The sequence below is a fragment of the Mastigoproctus giganteus genome, chromosome 13, assembly GCF_048544385.1.
Source record: "Mastigoproctus giganteus isolate SK-2022 chromosome 13, ASM4854438v1, whole genome shotgun sequence".
NCBI lineage: Eukaryota > Metazoa > Arthropoda > Arachnida > Uropygi > Thelyphonidae > Mastigoproctus > Mastigoproctus giganteus.
In genome coordinates, this window is record NC_143587.1 from 160,347,039 (window position 1) to 160,366,018 (window position 18,980).

The following is an 18,980-nucleotide window of genomic DNA, read 5'->3' on the forward strand; positions in this document are numbered from 1 at the left end:
TTTGTTTTCAAGGCACAGAAGGTTTGCATCGCTCAAGTTTACCTTTCCCCTTTTTTGGGAAATGAGGTTTCCCTGTATCCATCTCCTCCTCAGTGAACAGTCCTAAAACCTGTTCATCTTGGTTTGGATTGTCTTCTGAATCCATGTAATCTGTTTGGTTTGAGTCAAAATTGGAGATACTATAGTAATCTGCTGTTGAATGGCATCTGGCTGTACTGTGATTGGTGTATTTATAGCTTTGCTTTGTTTGCTTTTTGTTTGGTGTGTTGGTACTAGGGACAATATTGATCTTACCCATTCAGATAGTTATTTGCTTGGCGGTATAGTTACCTCCGTCTGGGTAGCAGTTGATATGTGCTTTTTGATTATTTGGGCATAAGTTGGCTTGTTAGTATTCGGAACTGGTAAAGATTTTTTAGCCTCTTGGTAGGTTACATTGTATACGGTCTTGTACTGCTGTATGTTTTTTTCACGTTTCCAAAGGAGACAGTCCTTCGAATATGCCAGATGAGCTTCTTTACAGTTAGGACATTTTGGTATTGCAGCTGTGCAGTCTGTACTAGTGTGCGCAGTAGAGCCACATTTGGCACAGGCAGCTGCTCCTCTGCAGACTGTCTGTGAGTATCCAAACTTCTGGCACTTACAGCAGCGCAATGGATTTGGGATGTAGGGTTTGACACAGCAGTTAAGGTAACCTGCTTTTATCATTGTTGGTGGTTTTGGATTATCAAATGTGAGGATTATGTTAAGAGTAGGAACTAATACATTGTCCTTCTTTGTTAGAATCTACTTTACATTGATCACACCTTTATCTCGCAATTCTTGTTTAAGTTCTTCATCTGACAAATTGATGAGGTCCCATTCGGTGATGACACCTCTTCACGTATTCAAGGACACGTGCAGTGAAATGGTGACAGAGGTTCTCTTGACAAATTTTAGTTCCTGTAGTTGCTCAGACTGTCGAGCAGTGGCAACTTCAACCAGTAGGTCTCCTGATCTTAAACGACAAACTGTCTTGGGAGTACCTATTGTGCTTTCTAGACATTTCTGCACAAAAATGGAGATAGTTTTCTAATCAGTTGTTCTTCAGTGGAATGTATAATTAGAAAAGTTATTTTCGGATTCTGTCTATGTCAGTCTTTTGATGTTTTGATTCAACAGAACCAGACCTCTTGTTGTCTTGTCAGGGTTTCTTCTGTGTACCAAGTGGTTTTCTGGGTTTTGGAAACTGCTTGCTCCATTTCGCCCTGGAGAGGAGATCTTTTCCCCTCCAGGTTACCAGTCCCGTCACATGGAGGCAGGAGCAGTGCTACCTTTGTCACCAAGCAGTAGTGGGTTAGTGATAATATGCAAATAAAAAGGGGGAAAAAAAAAAGGTTACTTCTCCTCCTGATCAAGTAAAGCGATTTCTTTACTAGAGATTATTTAATCGTTTGTTAGTGTAATGCTAAATAAAGAAGACAATTGTATTTATTCAAGAGAGAGAGAGAGAGAGAGAGTGCTAGTTCACTGGCAAAAGACACTTGATCACAAAATCACTTGGCATCTGGGGCCATGAGCCATGCACAATCTCTCCAGGGCCGAATTGATTGACAAGACACTTATCATACACTCCCTCTTATCGTGTTCTGGGGAAAATTGCAGATACTTTCAAATTTAACCTTAACTCACAACTTTTTTTCAACATTGCCCAGTACAGGTAACCCTTGTATAACATGGTAGTTCTGTTCCTACAAAATGTCGTGTAATACAAAACCATGTTATATGGGAAGAACCAGTACAAATGGGGGGGGGGGAATGTTCCAAAGGCTACACCATTTTTTTGTAACTATCAGAAACTTAATTTTTATAATAGTAATAACTAAATATTTTAACTTTATTTTTATAATAGTAGTAACTTAAATAGTAATTACTGAACAAACTTCTTACCTTACAAATTGTGATACATATATGTCAGATAACATACATTTATTTAATTTTCTTCTTCTTCATTGCTGCTAAGCACAATTGAAAGAGAACATTTTGCCTGTTGCAGAATATCACCTTCTGAACTTTCTTCTGCAGCATCTAGATTTCGTGTATCTTTTGCTCTCTTTAAAAAATCAGTAATCTGGGTTTGTTTGCTTTTGCTTGATAGATCTTTGTAAATTTCTTGGTATGGAGCTAAACATTTTTGAAGCTCCCTTTTGAACTTTGTGCTCTTTTCAGTAGAAGGATCTTCATTCAAAAAATAAGATTCTAATTGCTTGGCTAAGTTTATGCCTTCCCGTATGCTTTTCAGCGTAATATATGGAACTTCAATTTTCAACTACCCTATCATTCTCTGAATTGATTTGGTTTACTTCTGATGCCATTTCCACATTTCCGCTTCGCCAGCGTCTTTTCTACAAGTAATCCTTGAATGTCTTCAGTAACAAAACCTTACCTTTCTACTGACTTAGCAAGTTCTTCTATCGCACCGATTCAGTTTTCTGCTGATTCGACCACATTTCCTGAATGAACTGACTCTGGCTATATATTTTTCCGACACGCATTTAATGTTTACGGTTTTACTTCTTTGAGTGACAAAGCTATGATTCTGATATGGTTCACAATTGAAAAATGCTTCCATGCCTCCATCACACTTCAACAGATTTGGAATCAATTTTTTTCCAAAATCCATTGTAACTATTTTCTGATGCAGTGAGTTTTAAAGGTAGATATAATGCCTTGATCTAATTAAAGGCTGAATTAAAGAAGTTGTATTAGGTGGTAGGAACATTACTTCAATGTTTAGATAGCTTAAACCTTTTGGATGGCCTGGCACGTTATCCAATAGTAATAAAACTTTGAAATCTAGATTTTTTTCCGCTTTAATAAATAAAAAAAGAACACGGCACACACAAGTTGCAACAAACATGATATGCGCAAGTGAGATAGGGAGTAATGAGTTTCTGAAAATTTATTTGTTTTTTATATGATTGAATATTTCATGCAAGGTGAAACACATTTCACCATAATAACGTGAAAACCCACAGAATTCCGATTATCAGAACTATCGCAAATGCAATAAGATTGAATTTACTACCCAATTATAATAGATTGCACTAACAGAAATGCCCAATGAACCAAAAACTGCAAACAGTTTTTGTTTTATGGTAGTGACCTCCAGAAATGTGCTTTAGAAAAATATCATGAAGGCAATATCGACTAGCGAGTCAACAGCGGGGATTCATGAAAAGGAATGAAACGTTGAAAAAGTTACATGTAACACAATGGCAGGATTTTCCCAGCACAAAAGCTCAAAAATGCTGTGTTATGCGATGTTTCCAGCAATTCTCTAACCGTGTTTGAACGAAACCGTGTTATATATGACCATGTTATATTGATTGACAAGGCGCTTATCATACACTCTCTCCTATCGTGTCTGGGCAAAATTGCAGACACTTTCAAATTTAACTTACTCGTAACTTTATTTCAATGTTTCCCAGTACCATATAAGTACAGTATTGTGTGAGGATTGCTGCAATTTATAAATCATGTTAGAGCGAAACCATGTTGTAGAAGTACAGGGGTTGCATATACTGTTAAGCGTACTCTTAATGTCATTAGTACCAACGTGCATAACAATATCACCTTTTGTGCCCTTAAAAGATGATATCTGCTCTAAACACCAACTCCCCCCCCCCCCCGGCAGACATACCCTGGTCTTATTCCATCTATTCTTTTTGCACAATATATTTCCCATTTCCCTAACAATAGAATCACTGACAAAAAATAGGTCCTGTGGGACCAGCATATTCTGCCTTGGGAGTTTCTGCTGTGTTGCCTGATGATGAAGTGCAAGCTGTGGCATTGATGTGGGCAGCTGAGAGCTTCACGGGCCCCCATTTAATTCCTTTGAGGGCATCCAAATTGTTCTCCAAGCTCTCATAAAGGCTCATAAGAACTCTGAGTTGGCATCTAATATCTTCACATACTAGCCAGCTAAGCTGGTTAAACATAATAAGCAAGTAAGTTAGTTAAACATGATTTTCTCTTAACAATGTGTTTTTCTCTTTATGTGTTATTCAGAATGCCGTATCTATCTAAATGTCTGAATTGCACTCTTATTCATTGCCTCTAAGATTTCCCCTAATATTGAAGTCAAACTAACCAATCTGTAGTTCCCAACTTCGCTGTTAGAACTGCCTTTATTAGTAATATATCGGCACTTCACCAATCCGAAGGAATCTCTCCTGAAGTCCAAAGATGCCCTCATATTAACATCAACGGTACAATACAACACTCCCTTGTGGCCTCCCTCAAAATGATGTAACTTCAGACTCAGCAAAAGCTCTTTTTGGGATCAGGATGCTTTTGACAAGAAGCATGACACCATCACCACCACCCCTTCAATCTCCCCTAAATACCATAGTGGAACTCAATTTCTGGGTGACACCCTGTTTCTTTCAGCTCTATTATGTCAGATTTAGTTGTCCTAATGTAGTAAAGATGCAAATATATAGAAGTATGCAAAAAAATGTAATTATAGTAGTAATGATACAAATCCTTACTTTTTGTGCACGTTTGCAATATCTGGAAATATGTTTGCTATTACTGATATTAAAATATATAAACTTTCTACACATCAATATGATGAGGCTCAGAACAGAGCAAAACATGCATTCTTTTTCCAGAACAAGTTACACAATTAGACGCTACTGAGCACAGAAAATAACTTCACTATTTATTTAATATGATTTACTCTTTCAATAAGAGCTATCCATCTTTTCATTTTTTTGTTCCCTATTCATGTCTTTAAAACTTTTTTTTTGAGAGATAACAGTGTAAAAACATGCAAAAAAAGTAATAAGTTTATACCAAATGTACCTGGTGCTATACATTCCATTTTTTCACCATTTTAAAATTTTTAAAGAAATTATTATTTATTTTATACATATCTTCCAATTTACGTACTTACCAACACCTTTAATTTCTGGGAAATCCTTTGATGCCATTTGAAGTGCAATTTGTGATGGGAATCCAGGACTATGCGGAGATTGAGAGGAATGAGAAGATGAAGGACTAGGAGACTGTTTCAGGGAGGGAGTACTGGAGGAAGGAGGAGAAGGGTGTGAGAAACAATTTGCAGATGGAAGAGAACTTGTTTTGAAGGGAACTTGTATACCAGGAGGACTTGATATATGCTGTGCATAAGATTTGACTGCAGGGTGTAGAGGAGGTGGTCCAGTTACATTAATTACTCTTTTCGTGCTCTGAATATTTCTTCGCCTTTGTATTGGAGGAACATATCGTCTGCAATAAAAAAAATTTCAGTCAACATGAATAAATTTTGTATTCATCATAAATATTTATCATTAATTTATTAACTACTGTTAGAAATAAAGGTGGCATAAACACAACACAGTTGCATTTCAAGTATTTGGGGCCATTATAAGTCCTCACTGGTATAGTGGTTAGTATCCTCCCCCCAAAATCACATGGAAGACTGGGGTTCAATTCCCTGCCAAGGAGTTTTTTAAACCTCTGGCCTTTTTGGCTGTGAAGGGTAATAAAGAGTAGTGGTATACCAGTACTGTTCATTTTCTTGATGTACAATAAAGAGTATTTATTCATTTCAAAGTATATACTAATGGTACATTCACTGTTTACTTGATTCATATCAATGTAATAAAACTGTTTTCAATATCTTTTAATATGGCATTCACAAATGTGCTGTATTTCCAAAACTGTGATGGCGAACAAGTACGTGCAATATGTATTTTCTTCATCAAAACTTGGAACAGGCAACACACAGGCCACAGACTGTTCATAAGGCCCAGTTAGACAGAATAATTGACACTAAAGCTTTATTTCTTATTCTGTAATGAAAATTTTAACTATCTACAACATATGATGCCAAGAACAAGAACTGGCTCTAAGGACATGGTCTGTGAGAAAGTTATACAGTATTACCAAACACAGGAGAATGCTAAAACTAACCAAATATCCAACTGTAAAATTCCTGGATAAAGCACTGTAATCAACTTGAGATAGGTTAGAGTTACAATGAAAAGAAAAGGACAAGCTTTCATATGTTTGCATGTTAATTCTATTTAATAATTAATTTTATGACTGTTGTACTGATAGTCAGCAAAAACTGACATAATAGGAATATCAGATGCATACTGTCATTTTGATATATATTGGATGCAAAATATGAATACGTAAATATACCATAAACTGGAAAATCCTTTAGTAGAGAAGACGTAACAAGAAGGGGATATGGATTAATGTTTTTAATTGCTATGCAAGTAGATTAAAGACAAGTATATGTGGCAGATAATTATACTGAGGCAGTATGATGTGACAAACTTTGGGAAAACAAACAGTGCATTCCGGTTATTTGGGCCACCGGTTAATCAGGGCAGCCGTTTATTTGGGGCAAATCTTAAAAAACAGAAACCAATGGAGAAAATAGCCAGGGTTTACTTTGCTTAATTGGGACAGCATGCCATTTAATCAGGGCAGGAGACCGCAGCACTGGAGATTATCCTACGATTGTCTCCGACGGTACCACGTGGTTCAGTCGAAATTCTGGAGGTCACAACCATAAATCAATAAAAACAATTAGCAGTCACCTGTTTATAGGGCTTTTCTGTTAGTGAAATATATCATAAATGGACAGTAAACCCAATCTTACTGAATTTGCGATAATACCAACAGCTAGAATTCTGTGGGTTATTATTATGGTGAAATGTGTTTTCACTTCCATGAAATCTTCATATAAAAAAATTTATTTTCAGATCTTCTCTTCATTCCTATTTTTAAAACTTTGTAACTCGTTACTCTGTTTTCACTTGCGCATATTGTGTTACTTGCAATTTGTGTGTGCCGTGTTCTTTGTTATTGATTGCTTATCTTTTTACTGTTTTAAATTTTAGCCCTCACCCACAAATGTCAGTGAACAGAAATGTCAACTAGTTCGTATGTACATATTACAGTATGTATTAATTATTCCGATTTTCACGTATTTTTTAATTGGTAAGGTAATAAAGGGTAAATTTCTGATTAATATATCTTTGCTTTTATAGCCTGTGGATAATATTCCTCCTAATTTTGCTAATTAGAATCGTTGTTTAATAGAATTAAAATTCAATTCACAAATTAAAATTCAATTTACAGTACGTATTAATTATTCCGATTATCACGTATATTCTTCCGATTTTCACGTATCACTTAATTTTTCAATTGGTAAGGTAATAAAGGGTAAATTTGTGCTTAATATTCCTCCTATTTTCGCTAATTAGAATCGCTGTTTAATAGAATTAAAATTCAATTCACAAACGTGATCACAATAACCGGCGCTTACTGCACATCGTATAGTGAACTATGTTGAGTTCATCAACTTTACTATGTTGAGTTCGTCGTAACGTGATTTGATTGTACAGTGAACCAATTGTAAGGGGGGGGGGGGTGTACATTGTATTTTTAACTATTTACGTGAAACTTCTGATAATTGAGGCAGCCGCTTAATCGGGCCAAAATGCACTAGTCCCGACATGCCCCATATAACCGGAATGGACTGTATTTTTGTCTGTGATATAAACATATAAACAATCAGTTAATGAACAAATCAAATTCTGATTTCTTTCATTATAGTGGACTTTAACTTTACACAGATTAAATGAAACTTACTAGTTGTTCAATCACCTAACAAATAATCTCTAAATCAGCGATAGAGAAGTCACAATGGAAATAAAAAATAATCTCAATACAGTTAAAATAAGGATTCATTACATTTTGAAGCTGGTTTTATGGAGAATTTCTTAGTGGAGTATGAAAATTTGTGAAAATGAATTTGTAAATAAAGAATAAATATTAATTTCTTTTTATTTTGACTTTGTCCAAAATTAGAGTGAAACTGAGATCAAATCAGATTTTTTTAAAAAAATCATAAAATAAATTCTTATGTAATAGTATCAGTATTACATCTGAATATATGTAATATATTCAGATGTAATAGTATCTATCTTCTACATCAGGATTTCGGACAATTTTGGCTTTTGTAAGCCCAAATCAAGCAACAATGGCTGATTAGCATGATCTCTCTCCTTCAATTTTAAAAGCTATTTTCATACAGGCAAAATAAGGGTAATTCCTGTAGCAAAACAAATTAAAAAAAAAAAAAAACACTATGGAATTTTGAATGGTCAAAGATTATGAAAATAATAAAAAATATTCTCAGAGAATAAAAATAAAGCAGACTAGGTATTCTTATTTTTCTTCTTAATATTGTTTTGCAATTTTTTGCTATTAAAAACTTGATAGCCATTTTTTAAAATTCAAACAGACATCCCTCTGACTATTCAGAAATGGACATGACTTATGACATTCTTTACTTGCTTATAATAATAAAAAAAAAAACTCTATAATTTTTATCAGAGTAATTTTCTCAACCTTTTCGTTTCCGCAAAAATTAATATCCAAGTTTTCAAGATGCTAAAATTATGTGGAACACTACAATCAATACTGTGCTCATATATTCACAAAGTTATTTATGTTGGATATATTTTATAATACACTTATTATATGTGTAGTATAGGTGAACAGATCTAGTAGTAGGAATCAAAACGTGATGCCAAATTGACCACCGGAAGGTACTCAAAATTGGTACAGCATATATAAACGAATTGTTTGAATTAATTTTTATTACAAAACTTGTATTTATTAATTTTTTCTAATTTGCATTTTCCATGGCATACTTGCAGCACACTAATGTGACATGGACAAAGGTTGAAAAACACTGCTATAGATATTTACATATACTTTGCAGGACGCACAAAAGAAAAACGGCAAATTCGAGATCGGATGTTTACATATAGCGCATATGTATGGCATTATGAGTAAGTTGCTACAATGGATAAAGGGATGGTTGAGTGAGAGATGACAGAGTGGTAATCAATGAACACTGCTCTTCGTGGACAAATGTTATTAGTGAAGTTCCCCACGATTCAGTGCTAGGCCCATTGTTGTTTTGTGTTTCATCAATGATATTGATGAAGGTATATCAGGATTAATATCCAAGTTTGCAGATGATACAAAAGTTGGCAGGGTTGTTAACGACAGTAAAGATAGTAATCTACTCCAGCTGGATCTAGTAGTAGTAGTAATGGCATGTGATGCAAGAAAGCAAGTGTATGAGCTTATGCAGCATTAGCCAAAAAAAAAAAAAAAAAATCACACCATTCCCTCCAAATGCCTGTCCAGTTCCACCTTAAATTTATTTAACCTATCAACTTCCACAACAACAGATGGAAGTTTGTTCCAGCAATTAACCACCTGCTGGCTAAAGGCAAAGTTCCGCACATCTATTCTACATCTGTCTTTTCTTAGTTTGAATTTATGACCCCTTAGGTTCGTAATCTGAACAAGTGGAAGGATCCCATCAGAATTCAGCAGGCTCAACCCATTCAAGGCCTTATACACCTCAATCAGATCACCGCGCAGGTGCTTAGTCTCCAGCCACTGCAATTTGCAGAAGTTAAGCCTCTCTTGGTAAGAGGATCCCTTCATTCCCCTCACCAATCTTGTTGCCCTTCTCTGTACACGCTCAAGAAAATCTACATCCTTCCAAAAACGGGGCCTCCAGACCTGTACGCAGTACTCAAGGCGTGACCTGATCATTATACAGACGTGACCTGCGTTATACAGAGGGACAATCACCTCCTTTTCCTCACTAGCAAAATTTCTATATATCATTGACAAAACCCCATGACCTGAACTGGCCGCCTGTCTGCACTGCTCAGAAAACTTCATATCTGACTGCACAATTACTCCCAGGTCTTTTTCATTTTCTACCACCTTAAGTGTAGTACACCACACAGTTGGTACATTTCTCTGGGGGTTACTTCTACCCATATACAGTACTTTGCATTTGTCAAGGTTAAACTTAAGTTGGCACTTCTTAGCCCATCTGCACAAATTATCAAGATCCTGTTGCAGTAGCACACTGTCACTACTGTCATTAACAACCCTGCCAAACTTTGTATCATCTGCAAACTTCGACACTAAGCCTGATATAACTTCATCAATATCATTGATAAATATACAAAACAACAGAGGACCCAACACCAAACCCTGTGGGACTCCACTAATAACATTAGTCCACGAAGAGCAGCTTTGTTATTTGTTTGTTATTTGGTTTTTAGGAGCATTAGCAACTAAGGCCATATTGCTCCGGGATATGCGGTGGTTATTCCCTGACCTTTCCGCATTCTCCGTATTTGGTGGTGACGGGCTCGAACCCCGATCTAATCAAGAAGCGTGTGCTACGCACTGCTGCTCCTTCCCACCTGGCTACGGAGGCGCCGCACAAAGAGCAGCACCCATTAATTACCACCCTCTGTCTTCTCCCACTCAACCATCCTTTTATCCATTGTAGCAACTTACCCTTAATATCATTGTGCTCCAATTTGTACAATAGTCTTTCATTTGATAATTGAGAGCTATTAAGTGCTCGATAATTCCTATATTCTATTATATTATAAATCAACAGGGATTACCTTTATTTTAGATATAGGAATTATATCTAAACTGTATACAAGTCTGGAAGCCTCATTTCAAGACTTTCCATTAACAAACCCATGCTGTGTCTGAATTATTGCTGCAGTCTTATCTAGATGATCCTGCAATGCATCATTAACCAGTGACTCCATTATTTTAATGGAAAAGAAGTTAAACTAACTGGTCTATAATTACTTGTGTCACCCTTTGATCCCCCTTTGTGAATTTGGGATACATTTGCACATCTGTGCAAATGTGACCCCAATTCACAAAGGAGGATCAAAGGCAAGTAATTATAGACCTGTGAGTTTAACTTCTGTTCTAGGAAAATTAATGGAGGCACTGGTTAAAGAAGCACTACAGGATCACCTCGACAAGACTTCAGTTATAGCTCGGACACAGCATGATTTTGATAAGGGGAAGTCCTGCTTAACCAATTTGATTGGATACTATGATGCAGTCACAAAAGAACTGGATGCAGGGAATAACTTTGAGATTATATACTTGGATCTCAGAAAGGCTTTTCATACTGTTGCACATGGAAGACTGCTGCACAAATTGGAGCAGTGTGGCATTGGAGGCAAATTGCTGCTATGGGTAAAGGGATGGTTGAGGGGTAGAAGACAGAGAGTGGTAATCAATCAACACTGCTCATCGTGGACTAATGTTATTAGTGGAGTCCCTCAGGGTTCAGTCCTTTATTGTTTTCTGTATTTATAAATAATACTGATGATAGTATATCAAGCTTAATGTTCCAAGTTTGCAGATGCAAGTTTGCCCGTCGCCACCAGTTCTTAACAACCCTGCCAAAGGTTGGCAGGGTTGTTAAGAACATTACTGACACTATGCTGTTGCAACAGGATCTGGAAAGGTTGAGCAGATGGGCTAAGAGGTGGCAAATGAAGTTTAACATTGACAAATGTAAAGTACTATATATGGGAAACAGCAACCCCAGGGCAATGTATCAACTCTGTGATACTACACTGACAGGCAGAAATGAAAAGGACCTGGGGGTAATTGGGCAGGCAGATATGAAGTTCTCTGAGCAGTGCAAACGAGCTGCAAGAGTAGCTCATGGTGTCTTGTCAATGATATACAGGGATAAGGAGGTGATTATTCTCTTGTATAAGGCAATGGTCAGGACACACCTTGAATACTGTATACAAGTCTGGAGGCCTCATTTCAAGAAGGATGTAGAGCTGCTGGAACGAGTACAGAGAAAGGCAACAAGATTAGTGAATGGAACAAAGAGTTGCTCTTACAATGAAAGGCTTAAGTTTTGCAAATTACAGTGTCTGGAGACTAGATACACCTCTATCAGATCAGCTTGCACTGGCAAGGTGATCTGATAGACGTGTATAAAGCCTTGAATGGTTTGAGCATGCTCAATGCTGATGGGATTCTTCCTCTTGTTCAGAATAATCACCTGAGAGGGCATAAAGGGCATAAATTCAGATTGAGGAAAGACAGATGTAGGATAGATGTGTGGCAATTGCCTTTAGCCAGCGGGTGGTTGGTTGGTGGAACAGACTTCCATCCCTTGTCGTGGAAGTTTATAGCCTAAATAAATTTAAGGCTCAGCTGGACAGGTATTTCGAATGAACGGAGGGGTGAAGTGGAAGTGTTTTTTTTTTTTTTTTTTTTTTTGGCTGATGCTGCATAAGCTTGCTTTCTTGCATCATATGCTCCTACTAATGCTAATCTCCAGTCCGTGGGGATCTACCCTGAGTCCAAGGATGCTCTCATAATTATGGCTAAGGGTTTGCTTAGTTGCTTTGCCGCCTCCTTTAATATAACTGGATAGATCCCATCCACCACAGGTGCCTTTCTTATGTTTAACTGCAACAATTTCTCCTCCACTTTGCTCTCAGTTATTACAAAATCATTAATCACCTTGCTACAATTTGATAACCTTCTGCCATTTTCAAACCTTAACTCCTCATGTGTGAATGTAGATGGAAAATACTCATTCAGTTTGTTTGCTATCTGAGCAGGATTATTAACAGTCGAACCATCGATATCAAGTGGACCAATCAGATTCATCCCTTCCTTTTAGAGTTTATATAAGTAAAGAAATCCTTACTGTTTTTCTTAGCATCTTTTGCCAAAGATTTCTCATAATCTGCCTTCGCCTGTCTAACCTCCTTTGTGACCTGATTACACACTAGCTTATATCTGCCAGAGGCTTCTGAGTCACTTGATAATTTATATGCATCCCATGCATTTTTTTTCTCTGTCAAGAGTCTTCATTAGATAACCATTTAGGCCTCAACCTTGAATAATATTTCTTAATAGGTATGAAACTTTTAATAGCATCCATGATTAATTCCTTGAATGCTTCCCACTTAGAATTTACTGTTGGTAACATCGTCAGTTGATCTTACTGTACTGAATTTAAAAACTGTCTGAGACCACTGTACTCACCTTCATGGAAGCAAAAACCCTTTCCTTTACCCCTGATGGTAATTATATCTTTAAGTAAATCCCACATCAGTACACTGTGATCACTGCCACCTAGTGGTTCCTTTATTTGCAAATTCTTAATACACGAATGATCACTGCTGATAACCAGATTAAGAGTATTACCCTCTCTGGTTGCCTCTCGAACATGCTGCTGCAGAAAACAATCATCCAATAAATCCACAATAGTCTTACTAGTGTGTGAGTGACCAACCCACAAGTTCCAGTCAATATCTGGGAAGTTAAAATCCCCTATTATAAGACATTCAGATTTATTAGCCTACTCCATTTCTCTGTACATTTGTTCATTTACTCATTAGGTCTGTAACACACTCCTACTGTTATTTTTGCTTTCACGGTGCTTAGTCACACCAAACTGACTCAGCAGTGCACTGTACATCTATATCAACTGGATGCACTTCCTTTGATTTTATGTTTTTCTTAATTAACAGCATAACACCTCCCTTCCTATCTATCCTTTCTGCACAAATTTACTCCATAAATTCCAGTTCTGCATTCCTTATATTTGTGTGACACCATGTCTCTGCTATCCCAACAATATCCGCCTTTGATGTCTTGACCAACACTTCAAATTCATCAAATTTATTTACTATACTTTTAGCATTGGTATACATGTACCTATCCTTATTATTAGTTACCCTAACACATCCCATATAGGCGTCTCCGTAGCCAGGTGGGAAGGAGCAGCAGTGCGTAGTACACGCTTCTTGATTAGACCAGGGTTCGAGCCCGTCACCACCAAATACGAAGGATGCGGAAAGGTCAGGGAATGACCACCGCATATCCCGGAGCAATATGGCCTTAGTTGCTAATGCTCCTAAAAACCAAATAACTAACATCCCATATACCCACCTGTTTCACGATGACTGCCATCAGTCCCTGAAACCCCCCCAACACCCTTTGCTCCAGGTCGCTACTTATTCTAATAGAAGTTGTGCAAGAATCACCTTCACCTCTGCCTGCAGCTACTTTTAACCTTTTAGTCTGTGAATCCCCCCCCCCAAGCTAGCAGTTTTCTGACCCACCTAACACTGCCTCGATAGCATCAGCAAATATTCTTGCACCCTTTCTACTTAAGTGTATCTCATCTCTGTAGAAGCAGTCTCTCCTGTTAACAAGCACAGTCCACGCTGAAAAAAAATTCTACCCCCTGAGCCTTGCATATTCCCTTTAGGGTCGAATTGATTGACAAGGCTCTCATCATGTATTTCCTCCTATCGTGTCTGGGCAGAATTGCAGACACTTTCGAATTTAATCCTAACTCGCGAATTTTTTGCAACATTGACCTGTACTTGTTAAGTAAATCTGCAGATCTCCTACTCTTAATGTCATTGGTGCCAACGTGTACAACAATATCACCCTTTGTGCCCTGAAAAGATGATATATGCTTTACAGCATCATCAACTTTTGCCCCTGGCAGACATACCCTGGTCCTGTTCCATCTATTCTTTTTACACAGTATATTCCCCATCTCCCTGACAGTAGAGTCACCAACAATAACTAGTTCCTTTGGGAAAAGCGCATTCTGCCTTGGAGATTGCCGCTGTGTTGCCTGATGCCCAGGAGTGAGCTCTGGCATTGAGGGCTTGACAGGCCCCTCATATTAATTTCTTCGAGGGCATCTACCCTACACCTCAAGCTCTCATAGATGCCCAGTAGCACTCTGAGTTGACGCTTAATTTCTAGACACTCTCTGCACCTGGCACACAGAAAGACATCCTCCTTGGCTAGATCATGTGTCTGTTCCAGAGAGTTCGGCAAACATTTCACAAGTTGCACATTTTTTTAGGCTGTGATGCATTGGAGAATTGCTCCCCACAGTTCTCCCCCGAGTCACAGCACTCCTGCCGCATTGTGCCCGTTGCTTTGCTGCTCTAGTCTGAGGCATGATATTTTAAATTAATAAGATCAATAAATTTAATTAATTAATTAAATTAAATTAATTAATTAAATTTATTAAACTTTATTAAACTTAAACTTATTAAACTTTATCTAAATTAAAAAAAAAAATAACCAGTGTAACAATAACTATAAGACTACATATAAAATAACAATTAGGTAAATAAAAAGGCAAACACTTATCGCTTTTTCGGAGCCTGTAATTCACAGCTGTAATTTTTAAAGAGAATCAGCGCAATCTAGACAAGTTGGGCAAATGCACTGAGAAGTGGCAACTGAAGTTTAACATGACAAATGCAAAGTACTGCATATGGGCAGCAGTAACCCAAGAGAAACATACCTAATGTGTTAGTGCTACACTCAGGGAAGTGGAAAAGACCTAGGGATAATTGTGCAGTCAAATATGAAGTTTGCTGAGCAGTGCAGATGGGCTGCCATGACAGATCATGGAGTCCTGTCAATGATATATAGGAATTTTGCTAGCAGGGACAGGGAGTTGATTATCCCCTTGTACACAGCCGCAAAAACAGGAAAATGATTGGTCTAGATGAGGCAACTGTAGCCCAAACGAACAAGCACTGACTATGACAAACATTTTAACAAAAACAGCAGACCTGCCTATCCCACGGAAAAAACTGAGGAAGCAGGTAGTCCCCTGTTGGTGCCCTCAACTGAATGTACTCAGGAGAAGGGTGCAGCACCAAGCAAGGAGAAATTTTCAAATTTTTAATTAAGACAGGAAGATTTTCAGGCTTTCCAAAATTTTTCCAAGAAACTGTTCCAGAGAAGATTACTGCTGCTTGAACTTGAGGAAAGTTGAGTAGAAGGTTTATAGACTATCTTCTCTTGTTGACTCCATAAGATCAGTGCCTCCTTGTGCCTCAATTTATATTTCTGATTCATATTTTTGTATATCATATGAAGGTGTATAATACATATATGTATATAGTGGAGTTGCCAGTTTCTGGCTAGGGGCCACTTGCTAATAATAATAATAATAATAATAAAAAGTGAAACTGCCTAGGGTATACATAGGCCCTGAGGATAAACAACCTTCGTTGCAGTTTGAGTGAAGCTTTTCTCAACTCCAACGTTTCAACCCTGGCCAATACTCTCCCTGAGGGAGTAAACAGTACCGCAAGGTACGGCCACACAGAAGTTATGTGCCCAGCTGGAAAGTAACTGTCACTGGCAAAGATGCTCCCATCATCAATTTTAAGCTGCTTCTCCTTCCCTCAAAGGACCATAGATAAAGTCCAACATTTAGCAATATTTATTTGCAGGCCTGTCTTTTCTAGAAACTTATACACAGCCTCATACCTTATGAGGACAGGTGGTGTCAATGTCCTCAGGGCTCCAATAAATTTTGGAGCCCTGAGGACATTGACACCACCAGGATGAGGTCATCAGCAAATGCCATGGTGTTTATTTTAACACATTGACTGCCAAGCTAGTTTAAGAAAAAATTTTCCCTGGAGTCAAAAAATATTTAGTAAATAATTTGATTAGTAATTCTAAAATAAATATTGAAATGTCAGTGTTATGCAGTTTTTTTCACTTAAAATATCAAAAAAAAGGAGTGTTTTTTTTTTTTTTTTTTGTCATATATATGCAGCCGAGATGCCATGTTGGCCACATATGTGTGACGCTATTATGGCATACATATGAAGGTCGTTTGTGATTAGTTTATTGCACATGCAGCGAATGCTGCAGTAAAACTAATTACGATCAAATAAACTCTAAAACGTCGCAATAAGTTTATCAGTATTGTTAGAGATTTTGTGAAAACAAGTTCATTAGTGCACTGTATTATCACCATTATTATTGTGTTGTTTCTCCACAAGTTTGTACAAGTGTGTTGTAAAAAAAAAAAAAAAAAAAAAATCTAAACAGCAATGGCTAAAAGAAAATTACTAAAGGAAGAAGAACTAAGAGAAATTGCTGAAAATCTTAGTAGCAATTCTGAAGAGGAAAAAGATTTCGACTCTGATGATTCGGTAAAAGATCCTGACTGGGACAGTGCTTCAAGACTGGATGGAAGAAGAAAACAAGGATGAGCAATTTGAAAATACCGAAGAACCTGAGATTGAAACGACTGAAACAAATCACGCTACTGAATGGACTGAATATGAAGGACACCAAAAAAGATTTGATTTTACAGGCAAATTGGGACTGCAAATAGACATATCAAGAAACATTGCTCATCTTGAGGCATTTTTATTATTTTCTGATAGAGTAATAAATCTTATTGTAATGGAAACAAACTGATATGCCGAACAGAAAATTCAGAGTACTCGGGCTTCGCGGCAGAGTCATCTATTAAAGTTGGTTTCAACAACTGCTGATGAGATGAGAAAGTTTTTCGGGCTTCTTATGTGGATGGGACTAGTAAGATTGGGCAGTATTGCATCTTATTGGTCAACCAAACCTATTTATAAAAATAATTAAGTAACAAAAATTATGTCTCACAACTGATTTGAATTGCTGTTGTGCCTCATTCACTTTTCAGACAATGAAACCGCTATTCCAGGGGACAGACTCAGTAAGATACAACACCTGATAGATGTTTTGCAGCTGAAATATAAGAAAATATTTTTCCCTGGCGAAGATTTCGTCATTGACGAAACTCTTATTCCTCGGAGGGGCAGGCTGATATTCCGGCAGTATATTCCAAATAAAGCACACAGGTATGGAATCAAGCTGTTCAAGTTAATGTTCCACTGAAGGATATACCTGGTCGAGCAAGATCTATTCAGGTAAATCTGAAAATTATATAAAATCAGTAGGTTTAGCTGCAAAGAGTTATCGCAAGGACTTCTAAATGAAGGTCACACCTTGTACGTAGACAACCTTTATACCAGCTACCATCTGGTTTTATCGTTTCTTCATAAAAAAAAAAAAAAAACTCACGTTGTTGGTACATTGAGTGAATAAAAAATTTATGCCCAAAGAATTCATGTACTCAAAGCTAAATAAAGTGGAGATGATTGCCAAGGAAGAGAAAAATGGAATTATTGTTCTAAAGTGGTGAGATGCTCGAGATGAGAGACTACTAACAACAAAGCATGCCCCAGAAATGGTTGATGGACCCTCTACCAGTAAAGGAAGATGGAAAGAAGCAAAAAAAAAAAAAAAAAAAAATCACTTCCTATTCTGGCTTATAATAAGGGAAAGGCAGGCATTGATCTGTTGGATCAAATGGGTTCATATGCCACAACGCTAAGAAAGGGAGGGTAAAGTGCTCTGGAAATTAGCAATAGAATATCAGTTGTCAATGCATATGTAGTATACAAGAATGCTATACAAAAACATATAAAAATAAGAAGCTTTCGGGAAGAGGTAGCCACGGATTTGCTAAATATAGAACGGAAAGAGAAACGTGAAAAGCCAAAATATAGTAAGACTCATATACTAATGACAAAAATCGATGCAAACAACAAGAAAGTTAGAAGGATGTGCACTTTTTGTTATGCAAAATTGAGAGTCGGAAGGAAGATCAGTTGCTAGCAGAAAGGGGAAAAGAATTTTCACGTATTGCCCAGACTGTATTCATCAGCCTTTCATGTGTTTGGAGTGTTTTGGACAACACCATAAATCTTCATAATTTTGTAATTATAAAATTTGTAATAATAAAAAATTTTTAAATAATGACCAGTTACTCGCTTATTTTTTTCTCATAGCACCATGCAAATTTCATCACATGTAACACTGGAAGCCACGCTTTTCAAAAATAACGTAAATTTCCAACAATCGTCAGCGCTATACAGCCGACGCAGCTCCCACTGAAACAGTGGGAGCTGCGTTGGCTGTATAGGTTATATGTATATGTATATGTTAATAATATATGCTATGCACCGCATAGCATATATTATTAACTGAAACAATGGGTGTCGGCAATATATGTTCGATGCGGCGCCTGAAAAACATAATGGTGTTGGATATATACGGCCAACGCAGCAGACAACGTGTTAAAATTACCAACATCAAAGCCGATGTAAGCAGGGGTATTCTCATCAACATGTCTATAACAAGACATGGGAAACAGGAAATATATTGTGCAAAAGGATAGGTGG

The 18,980-nt window shown here is 37.2% G+C and overlaps 1 protein-coding gene across 1 annotated transcript in view; it reads right to left on the reverse strand.

Annotated features, from left to right (window-relative positions):
* LOC150076552 (uncharacterized) overlaps nucleotides 1-18,980 on the reverse strand; it is a 382,951-nt gene that overhangs the window by 181,014 nt on the left and 182,957 nt on the right. The window contains exon 9 of the mRNA XM_090387042.1: nucleotides 4,943-5,277. Within this exon, the coding sequence (XP_090243168.1) occupies nucleotides 4,943-5,277 (335 nt within the window). The remainder of the gene's footprint in view (nucleotides 1-4,942; nucleotides 5,278-18,980) is intronic.